The sequence below is a fragment of the Pteropus alecto genome, unplaced genomic scaffold, assembly GCF_000325575.1.
Source record: "Pteropus alecto unplaced genomic scaffold, ASM32557v1 scaffold3, whole genome shotgun sequence".
Classification (NCBI taxonomy): Eukaryota; Metazoa; Chordata; class Mammalia; order Chiroptera; family Pteropodidae; genus Pteropus; species Pteropus alecto.
This window is the reverse complement of record NW_006442484.1, coordinates 25326749-25345409: the sequence shown is the minus strand read 5'-3', so window position 1 is coordinate 25345409 and position 18661 is coordinate 25326749. Positions and strand designations below refer to the sequence as shown.

Here is an 18661-nt window from a genome sequence, read left to right as displayed (position 1 = left end):
TCAGCTTTAGTTAAAAATCAATAAAACAAAAAGTCACCTTATTAAGGTTTCTGATTTTTTTTTCTGTAAAACTGTAAAGACATTTTTCAATTAAACAGATAAGTGCCCATTTGCAATGAATTTTAGAATTTAATAACAGGGTAAAGATTTTTCTTTTCTGAAAAACAGCTGTGTTAAATGTTAAATGAATAAGAATTGAATCACCCAGAGCTTCTCATTCTATCTTAACTGCCAGTGGGATGCGAAGAAGAAATGGGGGTGAGGGGGCTTTAATGGCCTGAGTAACTGATATCTTACACAAAAATGTAAAAGTAAAAGCAATCTTACTGAGTAGAAATATTTTGCCACAAGCAATTAATTCTAGAATATTTGACTTACAAATCAACTTCTGGAAACGAACTAAATTATAAGTTACATAAAACCAACTTGTTTCACTTGATAAAGTAATTAATGTTTACTTTTTAATCTAATTGTGTGGGTTTTTGAAACTTTGTTTTAAATGTAGAATTTCCTAGTGCTGATTAAAACCATGACCTTCAATGTCAACATGAATTCAGGAAGGTAACAGTTAACAACAATGTAGCTTGATATTAAATATTCACTCAACAATGGAAATGAGCAGTACCAGAGAAATTTAAAAACAGGCCAAATTATTGATATTTGGCTTTAAAAAGCATTATTTGATAATTTATTAATTTACCTATTAACAGTCATTTCTAAAATTATTTTGCATTCCTTGAATACTAAGAGTAAATAGATAATCCATGCAGAAAATTTCAAGATACTTACACATGAAAATAACAAGAATGAGATCACTGGTTATGAAGAAAAATATAACATTTTATTGAAAAAGGCTAGCAAATGAACTCATTCACCAGAGAAATTACACAAAAAGAAAATGGTTATCTCTTACTCACAAAAAAGTTGTGCCAGACTAGATAGCTCTACGCTGGGAAGCAATTCCTCCTGAAACTACCATATTTGAAATGGGCACTAGGCAAAAAAGTCATTGCTATAAGTGAATCATTATCAAGCAATCATCTGAAGGAGGGCAGAACATTCAGTATTTATCAAGGTTATCTGTTGGACTTTTAAAAATGATACTGCATCTCCCAGCCACACTTAAGAATTTCATAGAAACGTGTCAAAAAGCCCTTAGATGTGTTACAGAAAAGAAAAAAAAAGCTGAGAGCTACTGCTCTAAATCACAGTTTCTCAAATTCTAATGTGCACTTGAACCAACTAGGGATCTTTTTTAAATGCAGATTTTGATTCAATAGGTGTAGGATGAGACCTGAAATACAGCAATTTTAATGAGCTCTCAGGTAATTCCAAATCCAGACCTAACTTCGAGTGGCAAGGTTCTAAAATATGTAAACATCTCAAAAAAAGGTATCTTTATTGTATAAATGCTCTAGAAAAGTCTAACAGCTTTTAAAAAATTAAACCTTTTTAATATACCTACCATACAACCAAGCCATTTCACCCCCAGGTATTTACCCAGAACAAATGAAAGCAGATATACCACCCCCCCACACACAGACATAGACATAGACATAGACATAGACATAGACATAGACATAGACACAGACACAGACACAGACACACAAATGTTCATAGCTTTATTTATAATAACCAAAAATCAATCAACAGATAGAAAACTGTGGTATATCTTTAAAATGGAATACTATTTAGCAATAAAGAGGAATGAACTACTGATACATGCTATGTGTATGAAATCTCAAAACAAGTATGCTGAGTGAAAGAAGCCAGACCAAAAGAGATTATATACTGTATGATCTCATTTATATAAAAATCTAGTAAATGCAAACCACTAATCTACAGTAACAGAAAGTCAGTATCTGCCTGAAGACGGGAGGCTTATAAAGGGGCACGGAGGTGATATGCTCATTATCTTGACTATGGTAATGGTTTCACAGCTGTCTACAAATACCAGCGTCTACCAAATTGTACACATTAAGTATGTGCACTTTATGTCAATCATATCTCAATAAATGTTTTAGAAAGATAGCTTTCAAATACAAAACTCTGGCTAAAATAATGTCACCATATATAACAGATAAATTCTAACTCTGAAAATTCCATGTAATACTGTGATATTGTGATTTATAACAAGAAATGTACATTTGGTCTTTGTACCCTTTCCTGGCACAGAGCTCCTAAAACTCTTGGAATTTCCTAAATGATAGAGTGATAAAGGTGCATTAATAGTCCTAACAAATCCCTTTCAACTATACCTGAATTAGTGACTTTTTGAAAGCACCTAAGGATGAAGGCTAGTTTCCAAGAGAATCAATCATGTGATTAGAAGGGTTGAAACTTTCAGTTCCACCCACTGAACTCTGGGGAAGGGCTGCAGACTGCAAATCAATTACCAACAGCCAATGATTTAATCAATCATGCCTAAATAATGAAGCCTCCATAAAAGAAAAACAAAAAGGACTGGGTTCAGAGAGCTTCCAGGTTGGTGAACACATGGAGGTGCTGGGAGAGTGGCACACTCAGAACGGGCATGGACTCTCTGCACCCCTTTCGCATACACTTCTGTATGCATCTCCTTCTATCTGACTTCCTGAGTTATATTCTTTTATCGTAAACTAGTAATCTAGCAAGTAAAATGTTTCTGAGTTCTGTAAGCTGTTTTTGTAAATTAACTAAACTCAAGGAGGTGGTCACTAAAGCCTTCAATCTATAAGCAGCTGGTTAAAAGCAAAGGTGACAATCTTGATCTGCAACTAACATCTGAAGGCAAGGTGGTGGTGGTGGTGGATCAAGATGGTGGTGAAGGTGGAAGGTGACTTAGAGGATCTTTCTTAGTTCCATGTAACTACTGAAAATGTATTGAAAAGAAAGCCAGTGATGATCCAGTGAATTACCAATTAGATAACAATGAAGTTACAGAATATAATATTAACACACAGAAATCTATAGCATTTTAAAATACAAGCAATAACAAGTTACAAGGTATGATGGGTGAGAAGATAGCGTTTACAATAGCAACCAAATAGGTAAAATTCCTAGGAATAAGCTTAAGCAAAAATGCACAAAACTAATATAAGAAAACCATTCCTGAAAGATATATAAGAAGACTTCAACAAATAGAGAGCTAAACCATGTTCTTGGATAGGAAGTCAACATCACAAAGCTGTCAATCTCTATAAGCTAATTTATAAATGTATGGTGAGTCTCAATTAAAATATCAACTTTTTTCCTGGAGTTAGACAAAATAATTATAAAGTTCGTATAAAAAATAAATAGGAAACAAAAGTAAGCTCTGAAAAAAGAGAGCGATAAGAATGGGAAAAGTGACTAACTCTACCAGATTTTTTTAAAAATAAATATATAAAGATAAAATAATGAAATAATAATTGATTAGTGATTAAAAAAGCAAATTTTTTACAGAATGAACAAAACAGAAAGTTAGGCCCAAATGCCTAAGAAAATTAAAATATAATAAAAGTGGCATCTTAAACCAGGGAGAAAAGATATTTTTGAAAATGGTATTTGTTGAAACCTATTTGATTATATTAACCAATCCTATCCCAATAATTTTGATTAAATAAATGGTGTTTGGACACCTGGATAACCATTTGGATGAAAAAACTGGATCTACAGAGCAGTTATACTAGAATGAAACATGTAAGTTTTGGAAGAAAACGAGGTAATTAAGAACCCGAGAGAGGGAGAAAACACCTTAACTTTAATTCAAAAACCAGGAGCCATTTTGAAAGAACTGAAAATTTTCTATTTTGTCCTCTTAATGTTCTATTTAGTGCCAGGTTTTTAGCATTTTAAAATGATTTCATCGTTTATGCCCCTCCCCACACCGCTCCCAAATGTAGTGCTTAAGTGCTGTCTAATGTTTCTCAGCACGAGAAGGCTATGATGTGCCTTATAGAGAACGTATGGTGTGTTAGACAAGTTTCATTCAGGCACCAGTTACAATGCACTGCTGTAAATTCAAGTTCAGTCAATCAACAACACATATAATATAAAGTATCTTTAAACAGAAATGTATGTAAAACAAGGTTATGCATGCATCGATTGGCTGATGAAAATGTGACCACAGTCTCATAGGAACCTAACCCTTAATTTCTTCTAGGATCAATGGTTCAGTAGTTACTAATTCACTGTCCATGGCAATTTTATAGAACATAACTAGTGAAACAAAATGAAAATCCACTGTATATTCGTGTGTGTGTGTGTGTGTGACAAAATTAAATACATTTTGACACACACACACACACGTCACAGCCAGAGAAGTACACACACACACACACACACACACACACACGTCACAGCCAGAGAAGTTTGAAAGCACAAGATAAGAAACCCTGAAAGGAGAGGTTAAATGGCAAGGCATACAAGGGATCACAGGCACAAATGCTAATCTTTTTTTTCTACCTAGTACCAGAATCACCCATAAATTGTGATTTGGTTGTTAAATCTCAGGTAAAGTCTAAACAATACTTTAAAAAAGCATCCCGGATATTCTGATGTGTGGCCTAGGTGAGAACCACTATTCTCCTCACTAAAATGGTGGTTCTCAAAGTGGGGTCCCTGGACAAGCAGCTTCGGGATCACCTGGAAACTTGTTAAAAATGCAACAACCTGGGCCCCATCCCAGACCTATTAAATCTTGCACTCTAGGAATGGTGAACAGAGATCAGTGTTCTAACAAGCCTTTCAGGTGATTCTGATGCATGATAAAGTTTGAGGATCACTGACCTAAATCTTCTGTATTTCTTTTGGAGATACTTTGAAAACTCTGATGAATTCTTCTAAGATGGATGAACTATTTCAAATAAAGCTGAAGGTTAACTGTTACTATTACCCCCATTGAAGTATCTATAATGTAGAGACAAACTTCTTCCAAGTAGCTTCTTTATGGAGAGTGGTCCCACTACTTTAAACTAAAATAAGTAAAATCTGCATATTACTAGCATAATAATCAAGGAGTATCATTTCTTTAGAACATCCTCCATAACACAAAGTTTCTTTTCCTCAGAATTCTGTAAACAGGCACTGTTCATAACATAAGTTTGTCCTAAAAGGTGAATTTACATTAGATCACAAAAATTCTTTCAACCCTCTAACAACTCTCTTGGGTATCACACACTTTGAATATGAAAAATAAAGACATGTCTATTTAAAAAAAAAACGACTAACTCATGGCATTTGGCGTATAGAAATAATTTCAAAACTAATTTGTAAATATTAGTTTAATTGTATACTATGCTCAACTAGCTATTACATTAATTCATATATACTCTGGTTCAAATCATGTCCTTTATGACACAAATTTTCACAATATAATTTTTATCTTCCATATAACACATTAACCTCATACAGAGATATCTGTGTATAATTCTTTTCTATGGGACTATAAGCTGCTTGAAGACAGCTATCACATCTCTTTCCATGTCTAAAGTACACAGCAGTAAACTGGAGAGCCACTTGCAAAAGAATGAAATTAGACTGTTCTCTATCACCATACACCAAAATTAACTCAAAATGGATTAAGGATCTGAATGTAAGGCTTGAAACCATAAATTGCACAGAAGAAAACATAGGAACTAAACTCATGGACCTTAGACTTAAAGAGGATTTTATGAATTTGACCTCAAAGGCAAGGGAAATAAAAGCTAAAATAAATGAATGGGACTACATCAAACTAAAAAGCTTCTGCACAGCAAAAGAAATCAACAAGGTAAAGAGACAACCATACAAATGGGCAAATATATTTGCAAGCAGTGCCTCCGATAAGGGCCTAATAGCCAAAATATACAAAGAACTCCTACAATTCAGTAACAACAAAAAACAAACGATCCAATCAAAAAATGGGCAGAGGACCTGAACAGACAGTTTTCCCAAGAAGACATACAAATGGCCAAGAAACATATGAAAAAATACTCAACATTGCTAGCTATTAGGGAAATGCAAATCAAAACCACAATGAGATGCTATCTCACACCTCTTAGAATAGCTGTTATCAGTAGGACATGTAATAAGAAGTGTTGGAGAGGATGCAGAGAAAAAAGAACTCTCATACACTGCTGGTGGAACTGCAAATTGATGCAGCAACTATGGAAAACAGTATGGAGGTTCCTCAAAAAAACTAAGAATATGATCCAGCAATCCCTCTACTGGGTATTTACCCCAAAAACTTAAAAACCCATATCCAAAAAGATATTTGCACACCGATGTTTATAGCAGTATTATTCACGGTGGCCAGGACATGGAAGCAACCAAAGTGTCCTACAATAGATGACTGGCTAAAGAACCTGTGGTACATATATACAATGGAATATATTACTCAGCCATAAGAAGAGATGAAATACTGCCATTTGTGACAACATGGATGGACCTCAAGATAATCATGCTAAGCGAAATAAGCCAGATAGAAAAAGTTGAAAACCACATGATATCACTTATACGTGGGATATAAACCTAAAAGCAACAAATGAACAGGACAAACAAGCAGAGACTCATAGCCATGGACAATAGATTAGTGGTTACCAGAGGACAGAGGGGGAGGAGCAGGGAGGAAGTAGATGGGGTAAAAGGGGTCAAATATGTGACAAAAAAATCTAACTATGGACAATGAACACACATTGCAATGTGTATATATATGCCTTACTGTTGAATTGTACACCTGGAACTTACTGGATTTTGTTAACCAATGTCGCCATAATAAAAATAGGAATAAAAAAAAAAAGAAAAACGAATTAAAAAAGTACACAACAGGTGTTGTTCATTCCATTAGCAAATATTTAGTGAGCAGCTACCATATGTCATTCACTGTACCAGATGATGGATACAAACATAAAGGTAATACAGACAGTCCAGTCCCTGTGTTCATGGAGCTGTTTACTTAACGAATACACATCACAAACAACTACACTGCAAGTGTGGGAATATAGTCTGTATAAAAGATCCAGTTTACCAATATGATACACGACAAAGGACAGTTTTCTTCAAAAGGGTACCCTGTTGTTGCTCTTCTGACCCAAGTTGCTATTTAAGGCCATAAATTATTGTTAGAGAAAAAACACTGAGACAAGTCACTTAATAGTTCACCTACCTTTGACATGTTTTATATATAGAAAAATAAAGAAAAATACTATGCACAGTGCAAGTATTACTGACAACCAAATTCCCAGATGGGAACAATAGGTTAAAGTTTGCTATCACCAAACAATCCATTAGAAAGCTACAATTTGCCAATTCTCAATTCCTCGGAAATTTTAAAAGGAAGAAATTTAAAATCAAAATGATTTTATGACTCTAGATTAACAAACTCTAAATCATATATTACTCACTTATAAAATGAATACTACAGGAGTAATATTTGCCCACTTCACTGAATAAAAAACATTTAGAAATTTTCTAGTGTATGTGCATGATGCTAACAGCTGCCTCTGTAGATTGTCTGGGGTACACTGGGAAGGAAGGACACTTACTTTTTATGTATATCATTTTGTTATTAATTTTTTATCTTTAAATCATGTGGGACTTATTTTTTAATTTAAAAAAGCTAGAAAATGTCTTAAACATGAAAATAAGATATTCTGTTTATTGTAGCATCTTTTTTATAATGATGAGAATAAAATCTGTAGCCTGACTATATATTTGGGACAAGGATGACACAAGAATAGAATTGCCATTTGGGCCACGGAAATTCTCCTGAGGGGTTGTGAGCCAAAGGTCGTAGAACCCCAAAACATTCGCAGAAAAGACACGAGGGATCCATGAACTTAGGTTAGAAAATAATCCTCTCTAATAACACTAACTTTTAACAAATTTAACATTTCCTTTGATTACTAATGTAGGCAACAGACCACAATAGTACTAGTAATATTAATACAACAGAAATCATAGATCTTTTCACTGTCATGTTACAATGGTTGCACCTGCCAAAATATTGTTTATACTCATCACTATTTCAAATTTAAGGTAATTAGACCCAATTCCCCTAGATCCTGTTATTTGCTAATAAATTAAAAACTTTTAATATTTTGATAAGTATATTTCATTATAATCAGTTTGATTTTATTTTAATTTTATGCATCCTTCTGAGAAGTTTCACCAGACAGCCACAGGAGTCCAGTCACAAAAAAGGTTAAGACTTGGAATAATGGTTATCAAATCAAGAGTAACAGCACCCATCTGGAGATTGAGAAAGGGAATATTTTGGGGTTATGGAAAATTGGAATGCTACCAGAAATTAGTGGACAGGAGATTGATTGATTAATAAACTTCCTGATATGTCTGTGACAGCCTCATACAACCAACTACAAACTCAATGTTCAAACATTCCAGTTGAGAACCATCTCAAGGATCAAACATATGGCAACATTATCTTCTTCAGTACCAGGCTTTCCAGTTTCCAAACTTAAGTGTTCATCCCAGAGTCACCAGGATATTAGAATGTCTCTCTTCATTTGCTTCTTTAGTCTATACCACCCACTAAACAAATTTTTATCATTAAAACCTATTTCCCCCCATGACCAATGAATTTGTCTAAATGAAAAAAAATTGCTTTTAAAAAACAAATACAATACTTTAACTACCAAGTATTCAAGACTTAATTATTACTCTGAGGATTTGCTTAAGATTTAGTTCTCTTGGCTGTTAATTTTCATTCTTCAATTTTTTAAAATTAATTTGATGGTTAACTGCTCTGCCAGGAAACAGAGCTGGAAGGAGGAAAATACAGTATCAATTTGCTAATGTCTGAGAAATGTAAAAATATAATTGGCAGGAGAAAAAAATGTGAAATTTTATACTACAGAATAATGGAGATACTTTTGTATATTTTACTTTTCCATATTCCTTCACATTTATAATCCTATATAACTAAAAATTATCAATAAAAAAATAGCAAAAGAAAATTGCCTATATAGGGCTCTGACTTAAGTCTTTACAAAAAAAAAAAATTAATCTTTAAAAAGTTACCCTTGAAACACTTCTCACTAAACAGATGATGGAATGTTGTTTTAATAAGGTAATTTATCATGCCCAGAGGAAAAGTGACAGAGGCCAGGACTGGAACCTTAGTCATAATTTCAAAGTTCCAACAATTTCATCAAATTAGTAGTGCAACTAAGGACTGCTTGTCAACTCCCCAACCAACAACAACTTTGCCCATGCCTCTCCCCCCTCGAAAGGGGAGTAAGAAAGCTGGAAGTAAAGATAGATATAGCAGACAGGCTGACTCTTCCACCCCACATTCCTCAGACTGCAAAGTAATACTAGCTGACAAGAAAAAAGATATCTAAAAGCAGATACATGGAAATAGTGCTAAAAAGAATCTGGAAGTGGCTGCTATCTACCTCCAGTATAAATCCCACAAGGAACAAGTCCTACATGATGGAGTAGGCAAAGCTGAAGTTTTGTTCTATTTAAGTGCAGACAAGGCAAAAAAATAATCAAGGATCAGTTTTAAGATGAAATCAATCAAGAAGGACCTTCTACTATCTACACTGATCTACTTCATGGATTATTCCTAACTATTTCCTCCTCAGGCTGTCCCCTATGCATCCATTACTATTTTCCGACCCCAATTCTACTTAAAATGAAACGAAGAAGCAGAGCTGTATGTTGAGTAACAATCAAACTCAATTCCAGTGGCCAGCATCATGGTCAATGCCTGTATTACACACTTTCTATCACTGAAGTGCCTGGGTAGGTATCTAGCCTGTGCTGAATAAAACAAAGACATGATATCTTCCTTAAGGCATTTGGTCTAACTGGGAAAATAAGTGTCTATTATCTCACCTGTGCTCTCACACACACACACACACACACACACACACACTCTCTCTCTCTCTCTCTCTCACACACACACACACACACACACACACAAACTTGGGAGAGGGAGAGGAAGAAGGGGAGGGAGGAGACAGAAAGAAATGAGATATCAGAAAATTAGAATAAACTCATATTAGGGGCAAAAAGTATGCTAAAATTCAGAACATGTACAGCAACAAGAGTAGTAAAGATAGTAAAAGAAAATTTCATGAAAGCAAGGGAACTGACCATATTCAAAACATACAGAGTGGACTGTTCCACTGACCTTGAGGAAAAGTTAGTGTCAGAGAGTGGATAAATGTAACTGATTCTCATTCATTCTCTCTCTCTCTCTCAACCAAATTGACAGCATTTGCAATAGTGTTAGAGTTAAACCTTACCTATTAATATCTTCCTAACATTTAGTCTCTCATTTGTTCTATTCATCTGATTAACATTCTGGATAATATGCCCAGGAGGCAGACATGTGGATTCACAGATGCAGTAATTTTTAGAGCCAAAGGTATTTTAAAGGTCACTCAGTCCAATTCTATTTCACAAGTTAGGAAACTAAGGGCCAGAAGGTTAAATAGTTTCTTTGAGGTCATATAAAATTCATCCCTTTACTACTCTGAAGATTAATAAGTGTGAAAAGTGTATTTTCTTTAAAAGGATTCTGGAAATTTCTTTTATAGTCCTTAATTCAAATTTCATTTAAAAAATGTAAGACATATAAAATATTCTAATCTCATTAAAACATCTTACAAATTTAAGGTTTGTAAAAACACACTAAGTATACAAATTCATCTTGGGTCAAACCATTGGTTAAAACAATTTAACTCTATAACTTTTGATTATGATGTTATATACCCACCAGGCAGCTCCCTCTCTCAAGGCAGCTCCCTGGCTAAAGCCCCATTCTCAGGAGGGTAGCCATTAACAGCACATGTATACTAACTTGTATTCTGACTGGTAGGCTTGGAGGTAGATAGATACCTGATGAAAGCCAACCTAATATACTCTCTATCTCAGGAATCTGGAATTTTGAACTGAAAAAAATATATAACAATAATGATAATAGCTAATATTTATACTAAATGCTTTATACACACCATGAACTGTCTCAAGCACACTACAATTCATTCTCCCAAAAACCTCAAGAGATTTTATAGATGAAATTAACCTGCCAGAGGACTCAAACCCATACAGCCTGGTTCCAGAACACATTCACTTAACTACTACCCTATACTACTAATTAAAAGATTGGGAATTGTTAAGAGTTGAGTGTCATTAATGTTGCTTGCTGCTGAAAGGCCCATAGCTGCCCTGGTTCTCAGCCTTCCTAAACTCTGACTATTTAACCCTTCTTTGGTGTCTGTGAGACAACCTCCAGGAATCTTAAAGAAATCAGATCTGGTTTCTGTTACTTGAAACCAACCTGAAGATCCTACCTGTAAAATGATTTTAGGCCTCATTTTTAAGAGAACTGATACAGAAAAAATCTAAACTTACACCTGATTGACCATTCCTTAAATTTTTTTTAAAGGAATGTGTTTTTACAAAAGACATTCACCACAAAGTTTCTTTCATGATATCATTCCCCAAGGCAAAAACTTTTAATGACTCTCGCATGCCTATTGGATAATAAACGATAAAACAGTACAGATGTAATGAACCTTAGATACCATCTAGTTCTAAACCCACTCATTTTAGAGATAGAGGTGTATAATGGTAAAGATAAGAGCCCTGGAGTCAATCACCCATAAGGCCTGTGTTCAAATACCAGCTCTACCATGTTCTAGTCTAGGAAGGGGTGCCCTTGGGCATGATACTTAATTTCCAAAGCCTCTGCTGCTTCTTCTGGAAAAGAGATAACAGCGCCCACACATCCCACCTATAATGAGCTCTAAACCATCTACTGAGTTTAACAAAGTGCCTGGCACATGCTCAACACACTAATACACATTCAATAAATGGTAACTGAGACAGTAGTGATGAACGACCTGAGGCTCAGAGAAGGTAGGCAACTTTACCAGATCATATGATCACTCAACAACAGAACTAAAACTCAAAAAACAGATTTCACACTTATACCTCAATGCTTTCTTCTACACCAGCCTACAAACTCCTGGGCCTAACATTCAAAACTACTGGTAATCTGGTATACTTCTACCTTTTTTTCAACCTAACCTCCAATCTAACTTTTATTCATTCAATCACCAAGTATTTAATGAATGCCTTCTATGTTCTAAAGAATTTCTAGTGTAAACAATATCTTTGAAGATACAGCAGGGAACAAAGGGGAAGAAAAGTAAAAGCCATCTGCATGCCCCGCCGCCCCCCCCCCAAAAAAAAAGCTAAGAGAATGACATGCTCAGAAACGACTGCTACCCTCCTCAAGTTTCGGTCAGTAGGTGAAGAAGGCTAGACAAGACAGATTAAAAAATATAAAACATGGAATAATCTTCTTTAGTCTACTTAACATCCATAGAATTTGCTTTAAATATTCCTGCACCCAAGTATTTGCTTCAACATATACCATACAACCAAACCTGAAAATCCAAATTGTTTAATCTTTCTCCAAGGAGCCTTCTCTATGCATTCCAGTAAGTTTTCTCTTACTCCTCTTAAATACAATGACATTTAACTTACTCTAATGCTCTTTGAATGTCTGTCAGGCTGATTAACCTGGTAGTTTTTGCTAACTTCCCAGATGTTTTTTACCTCAATGATTCATTTAAATTCTCTTCAGATCTGTATTCTTTTAATCCTAACACTTCAAAATACAGCCTTACACATATTGACTTACAGGCCCCTTTAAATAGTTACCCAATATCTTATTTAGATAATACCTGGCACTTAGATGATACCTGGCTAGTATTTGCTTTTGTTGAAAGATTAAACACTTAATGTTTTTATAATATCAGCTTACAAAATGGCATTTTATATGCTCTCCAGAACCCTCTATTATGAAACATATTAGTGCCAAAAATAACTTTGAAACAGTAGAAAGACGAAATATATTTCTATTCTATCACTCAAAATAGCACTTAAAGGGAGGTGAACACACAGTGTAAATATATACATGCCTTATTGTTAAAGAGTACAGCTGAAACTTTGGATTTTATTAACCAATGTCACCATAAAAAAATAATTATTTTAAAAAATATATCATTTAAAATCTTAAGATAATGACAAAAAGTAGGCAACTAACATATGTGAGAGGAGAAATGTCAATTCAGATCAGTGATGGTCTTTTTCTTAAAAAAAAAAAAAAGGAATGCATACTTCATGTAGATTTTGGTTCATTCTAGTATGAGAGACATCTTACACAAATCTGCATACACCTATGAGAGGTAATTAACATAAGAAATATTCATTACAATCATACCTAGATATAAAAAATTCTATATTTAAAAAGCCTCTGACACAAGAGGGAAAAAAAAGATTTACTATTTAGGTATACATAGTACCAAAAAGATTTAATATTTAGGTACATATAGTACCATAGTATACATACTATGACGGGTAATTAACATAAGAAATATTAATTACAACCATATCTAGGTATAAAAATTCTATATTTAAAAAGCCTCTGACTCGTGAGGGGAAAAAAAAGACTTACTATTTAGGTACATATAGTACCAAAAAAATTTAATATTTAGGTATACATAGTACCAAAGAAAGAAACCAAAAAAGAATTCCTGTAAGAACAATTTACCAAATTCTGCTAACGAATCTCACACACTCACACTCACACACTCACACTCACACTCACACACACACAGTGTTTCACAAAAACATAGCTTTTGGTATAGGAAAAAAGAAACAAAAGCTCATTCTATACTCAAGAAATGTTTATCAAGCACATATTATGTGCCAGGCATAATTCTGGGCACTTGAAATATATTAATGAACAAAACATGCAAAGATCCCCCACCCTTTCAGAGATTACATTCTATTAGGAGAAAAATCTAAATAATAAAATAGGATAGTTTCTCACAAATTTCTTATATTTAGGATAACAAACACTCATATAAACATAATAGTGCCAACAAAGAAGCAAAGTTAAAAGACTTACAAGAAAAAAAGAGACAAAATTTGAAGAGCAAAAGTCAAAGTGATGAAAAACTAAACTTCTTAATAATTTAATATTCCAATCAAATCAAAATTATCTTTTACAGTCCCCCAAATTATGAAAAGTAAAATATTATTTACACCAACTATAACGTAATAATTGTTCATAAGACAATTTGAAATTCTGTAAAAACTCAATATGAAGCATAGTGGTTATGAGCTTTTGTGACATTACAAGCAAGGGTCTGAATTCTAGCTTGGCCAGTTACTAGCACTGAGACCCTTCAATTTCTTCATCTACAAAACAGCAACAATAATACATCGAAAGGCTGTTACAAAGATTAAATGAAAACTAAAAACTAGAAACAATTCAAATATGCAACAACAGATAGAAGAATGAATATATTACAGTATTATCAATTCACTGGGATACTATTCAACAACAAAAAGGAATGGACTGATATATGCAACAAAGATGAATCCTCATGCATTGTGCTGAGCAAAAGCAGCATACACAAAAAAAGTATAATTCCATTTATATGAAATTCTAGAAAAGGCAAAACAAATCTATAATGAGAGAAAGAAAATCAGTGATGCTTAGAACTATTGGTGCAGAGGCACTCGCAAAGTAGCACAAGGGAACTTTTTGGGTGTTTAAAATGTTTTTATATCTTGACTGTGCTGTTTCCATCAGTGTACACTTTTGTCGAAATTCATCAAACTCTATCTATTAAATGGTACATTTCATTGTATGTAAATTATACCTCAAAAAAGTTGATTTTAAAAAGGATTAAATAATATATGTAAAGTTCTTAGCATAGTACCTGTGGCACAAGAAGTATTTCAAAAATGGCAGATATATTAAGAACATCAACTACCACTATACAAACTCATGGGGAGGTGGCAGAACCACTGATCATCTGATCTTCCTGACTGTTTAGATTCTAAATAAACATAAATTTACAGTATCTGACCTAGACTAAGTGTCAAAAGGAGCACTACAGAGACCAAGTTATAGGAAGATGCCAACTGGAAGACCTTAGGCAAAAAGCAATGAAAATAAGAAAAGGTAAGAAAAGTAAAAGATGCTTGCATTCCAGAAGAAAAGAAAGAGCTAAGAGAATGACATGCTCAGTGATGATAGTGTTAGCAAAGTCATAGCAAAGTCAAAGAACATCTAGATTACCTCATCCAGGCATTATCAAAATGTAACTCAAAAGTGAGTTAATGACTATATAAACCAAGTTTAATGGTAGTCCAATAGCTACATAGGGACAGTCCTTATTGGGGGCGGGGAGGGGGGAGGAAGGAGAGTGGAGGAGACGACATATCCATGAAGGCTTTAAAATGAAGTCGAAGGATTCTGCCAATGAAGAAGAAAAGGGGTCATGGTCATAGTGTGGACAGTTTAGAAATGCAGAGTGACAATTTTAAATCCATAAACAAAGGTTTTTCTTGTTTTTGCATCCCCAAAGTCTGTGATTAAAAAATATTTATAAAGGTAACTAATTAGGAACATGCTGACAATAGAAATCAAATTGAAATACAACTCAAATGAAAGAATATATTTGTGAAATTTGTTTTACTGATGCTTATCAAGGCAAAACATCTTTTTAAAATGAACAAATAATTCTGCTTAATAACAGAAGTCTTCTAGATAAGACCAGAAGAAATGAATTGGCTGTCACTCATGCAAGCACAAGTCTTCTAATTTACATGTTAATTTAAAAAAAATTAGAACTTAATTTGGACATTCTGGGACGCAAAAGACTTTAGACTATAAATTGTAACTATCATTGCTTAGTTTAGTTTTGATTTTAAGAACCTCTACTTGTAACATTAAAGAGGCAGAAAGGACAGGACAAAGAGTCAAAAAGTCCTGGGTTACAAGTCCAGTTCTATCAGAAATCCAGAATGTGGATTTCTTCTTCCCTAAAATTGAGCAGTTGAAACAGGCTTCTGAAAATAACCTAACTTTAGTACTCACGGTCTAGATTAAAGATCACAAGTTTTACTGAAAAAGTTAATAGGACAAAATTGTAATAGGGTTAAGCATTTATTTTTAAGCCATCATTAACAAGGTAACTAAACTGCAAGTTTTCTCCCTAAATTCAGATAAAATACATATGTGGCAAACTAAGGACTAAAGGTGTAACAAAGTATAGTGCTGATCACTCTTTGCAAAAAGTAGCCGTATCTTCCAGGTGCTACCTTCATTCTAGAACAAGTTTCTTGGTTCAAGTACTTCTCAAACCAAAATAATAGGATCCAAGTAGTTACGTACAATACTGACACTTTAAAACTCAGCAGCCACCTTTCTTGTTGGTTCATAATTCATAATATAATATTAACGGAAATTTAACTTTGTAGAATCCAAAGTTGTGTTTTCTAAAGTTCAATTCAATTAATTCTCGTACATACTATAACTTTCTTATATTATCTTTCCCACGGAACATTGAGCTGTTAGAAATAAATTTTATTCAAGAAACAAAAAGAATTTTCACATAAGACTTTGCTCTAAACTTTCAGCGTAAATGTTGGGTTTTTATCTTATTTTAAAAGAAGGTGAAGGTTGAATGTTCATCCGATACGGCGGCCGTATTCATTTTCTACTTAAAGTGCAAGACTTAGAAGCAATCAAACACCAAAGAGAATGTGATTAAATCACAGCAGAAAGTAGCAATAACAGGGTAATATAATGAACTCAAAACTCCAGCAGCCAATCAAAGGCATAAAAGCATTTCCTGCAATTTTAACAGTCAAAAGAGAAAACCAATCACAGAAACCTTGAGCCTTCTTTTGACAAGTCACTGAAGCAAGAGAACCAATCCACGCACACTCGGGGTTGACAATAAGGCGGGACTGCAGGTTCATTGAAGAAATTCTTGAGGGTGCAGTTACTATGAACTTCGCACGCAAGTAACACCACTCCAGAATAATAAACACTGCCAAAGCCAGATGAAATTCAACCGTATGCAAAATTTAACCCATAAGAGAGAAAAAGCAGCATTTTTGTCAAAAAGCGTTATATTATCAAAAATGCAACTGTCAATTTAAACGCACTAAGTCCTCAAACTTCTAAGACTCCTCTCGCCCCCCCATGACAATTCTCAGGGAAGCGGCGCGGGGACAGCACAGCACCGACAACCCATTGCTGAACATCGCTGGTTCCTTTCTAAAGCTGTGTACTGAGCGGGCGCCGTCTTGGGTAGGCAGAGATGTCCCGTTCCTGGACACGGAGCTAGCGGATCCGCGGCTCTCTAACACTACGTCCCACTGGGCAACCGCGGCCCCGGCCCTCGCCCGCCGCAGTGCTGCACCGCTTTATCCCACTGCATCACCAGAGGCTAGGGAACGAGGATTCCCTCGCTAGGAGGAATGTTTGTTTTGAAAGCACTTTACTTTCTATAAGTCATTTCAAATAGGACCCAATGCAAAACTAAATTTTAAAGTGGAAAAAAAAATCTTTGCTAGCCAAAGGGCCCCTCGTTCATTAATTAACCACCCCCACCGGGTGCAGGAAAAAAAGGTAAACAGAGGCCCTACGCCAAGTGCGGGCAGAACATTCCCTGCGCCATTCCTGGCCGCCGCTTACGGCAAGGCCCCCTTACGGCAGCGTAAGCGGCGCTGCGAGCTAATCACAACACTGGGACGCAACAACATGGCGGCCGCGGGCGGGCGCTGCGCCGGCCGAGAGGGTTTACGCTACTCCGCCAGCGTAGGATCCCATGCGCTGGAGCGGCAGCGGCGCCCTCCAGCGAGCGTAAAACGCGCTGTGAATGGCGAGGCCCGACTGACAAAGGTGAGGGGGGAGGAGGGAAGGGGGGGTAATAAACACTCGAGTCCCTACCGATTCCTCCTCCTTCTCCATCCCGGTGGGCATCTGGGGCACGGCCCGGTTGATGGAGACGCAGTCGTTGAGATCAGGCATGTCCTTGCCGCGGTAGATAGGCAGCGGTTTGGCGGCGTCCAGCGCCCGCGCTCGGAAGGAGAGTTTACTCATTGTCTCCCCGCCTTACAGGAACAGCCCGGGCGGCGGCGGCGGTTCGCTCTTTCCTTGAAGGTCAACTTGGTCTGGAAGCTCCTCTCAATAGACTCAGCAGGTAGCGCCAACAACTCCCTAGCTATTAAAGAGGTTTTTCTATTTCCCTTTCCTGCTCCCCATTTTGACAATGATGCTGAAGTTAACTGCCTTGTGAAAAGCAGTCTATGTCTGAGCACTATTATCTGCCCACGCTGTAAAGTCAGTAGCTAAGGAATTGATGGCGCGCGCGCGCGCCCCCGCCGCGGGGACGCGCCTCGCCCTTTCCCTCCCTCCCTCCTTCCTCTCCCTTCCCCTCCCTCGCCTGCCCACCCACTCTCTCCGCTGCGCGGCCGGCCCGCGGGAGCGTGCTCAGCCTCGGGCCGCTCTGGGGAGAGCGAGCCGCGACGGCCCTCCGCTCGGCGACCCGCGTTCTCGCCTTGTGGCAGGTGCCAGGTGCGCAGGTTAACCCGCGCCTCCGAGCGTGCGCCTCTGCCTTCGCGGCCCCGACACCCCGCTCTTTGGGCGCCCGGGAGGAAGGCGCCGGGCAAAACAGCCGCGCCGAAATTCGCGAGTATGCAGAAGTCTGTGAGCGAGAATGGAAGATGATAGCCAGGGCCACAACAGCCACCACCGAGCCCGTTCTCATAAAGCGCTTATCTTCAAGGCCCCTCAGAGCGCCAGCTAATTCGCATCTTCCAATTCGCACGTCCCCGAGAAGTGCCAAAGGTCCGTTCTGTCTGTCCATTC

The 18661-nt window shown here is 36.4% G+C and overlaps 1 protein-coding gene across 2 annotated transcripts in view; it reads right to left on the bottom strand.

Annotated features, from left to right (window-relative positions):
• Positions 1-17929, bottom strand: part of EPC2 (enhancer of polycomb homolog 2) — a 105826-nt gene extending 87897 nt beyond the window's left edge. For both annotated transcript variants that reach the window (XM_006921054.3, XM_006921055.3), the window contains exon 1: positions 17741-17929. In XM_006921054.3, coding sequence (XP_006921116.1) covers positions 17741-17893 — 153 coding nt within the window. In that variant the 5' untranslated portion in view covers positions 17894-17929. The remainder of the gene's footprint in view (positions 1-17740) is intronic.
• Between the last annotated feature and the right edge of the window lie 732 nt (positions 17930-18661).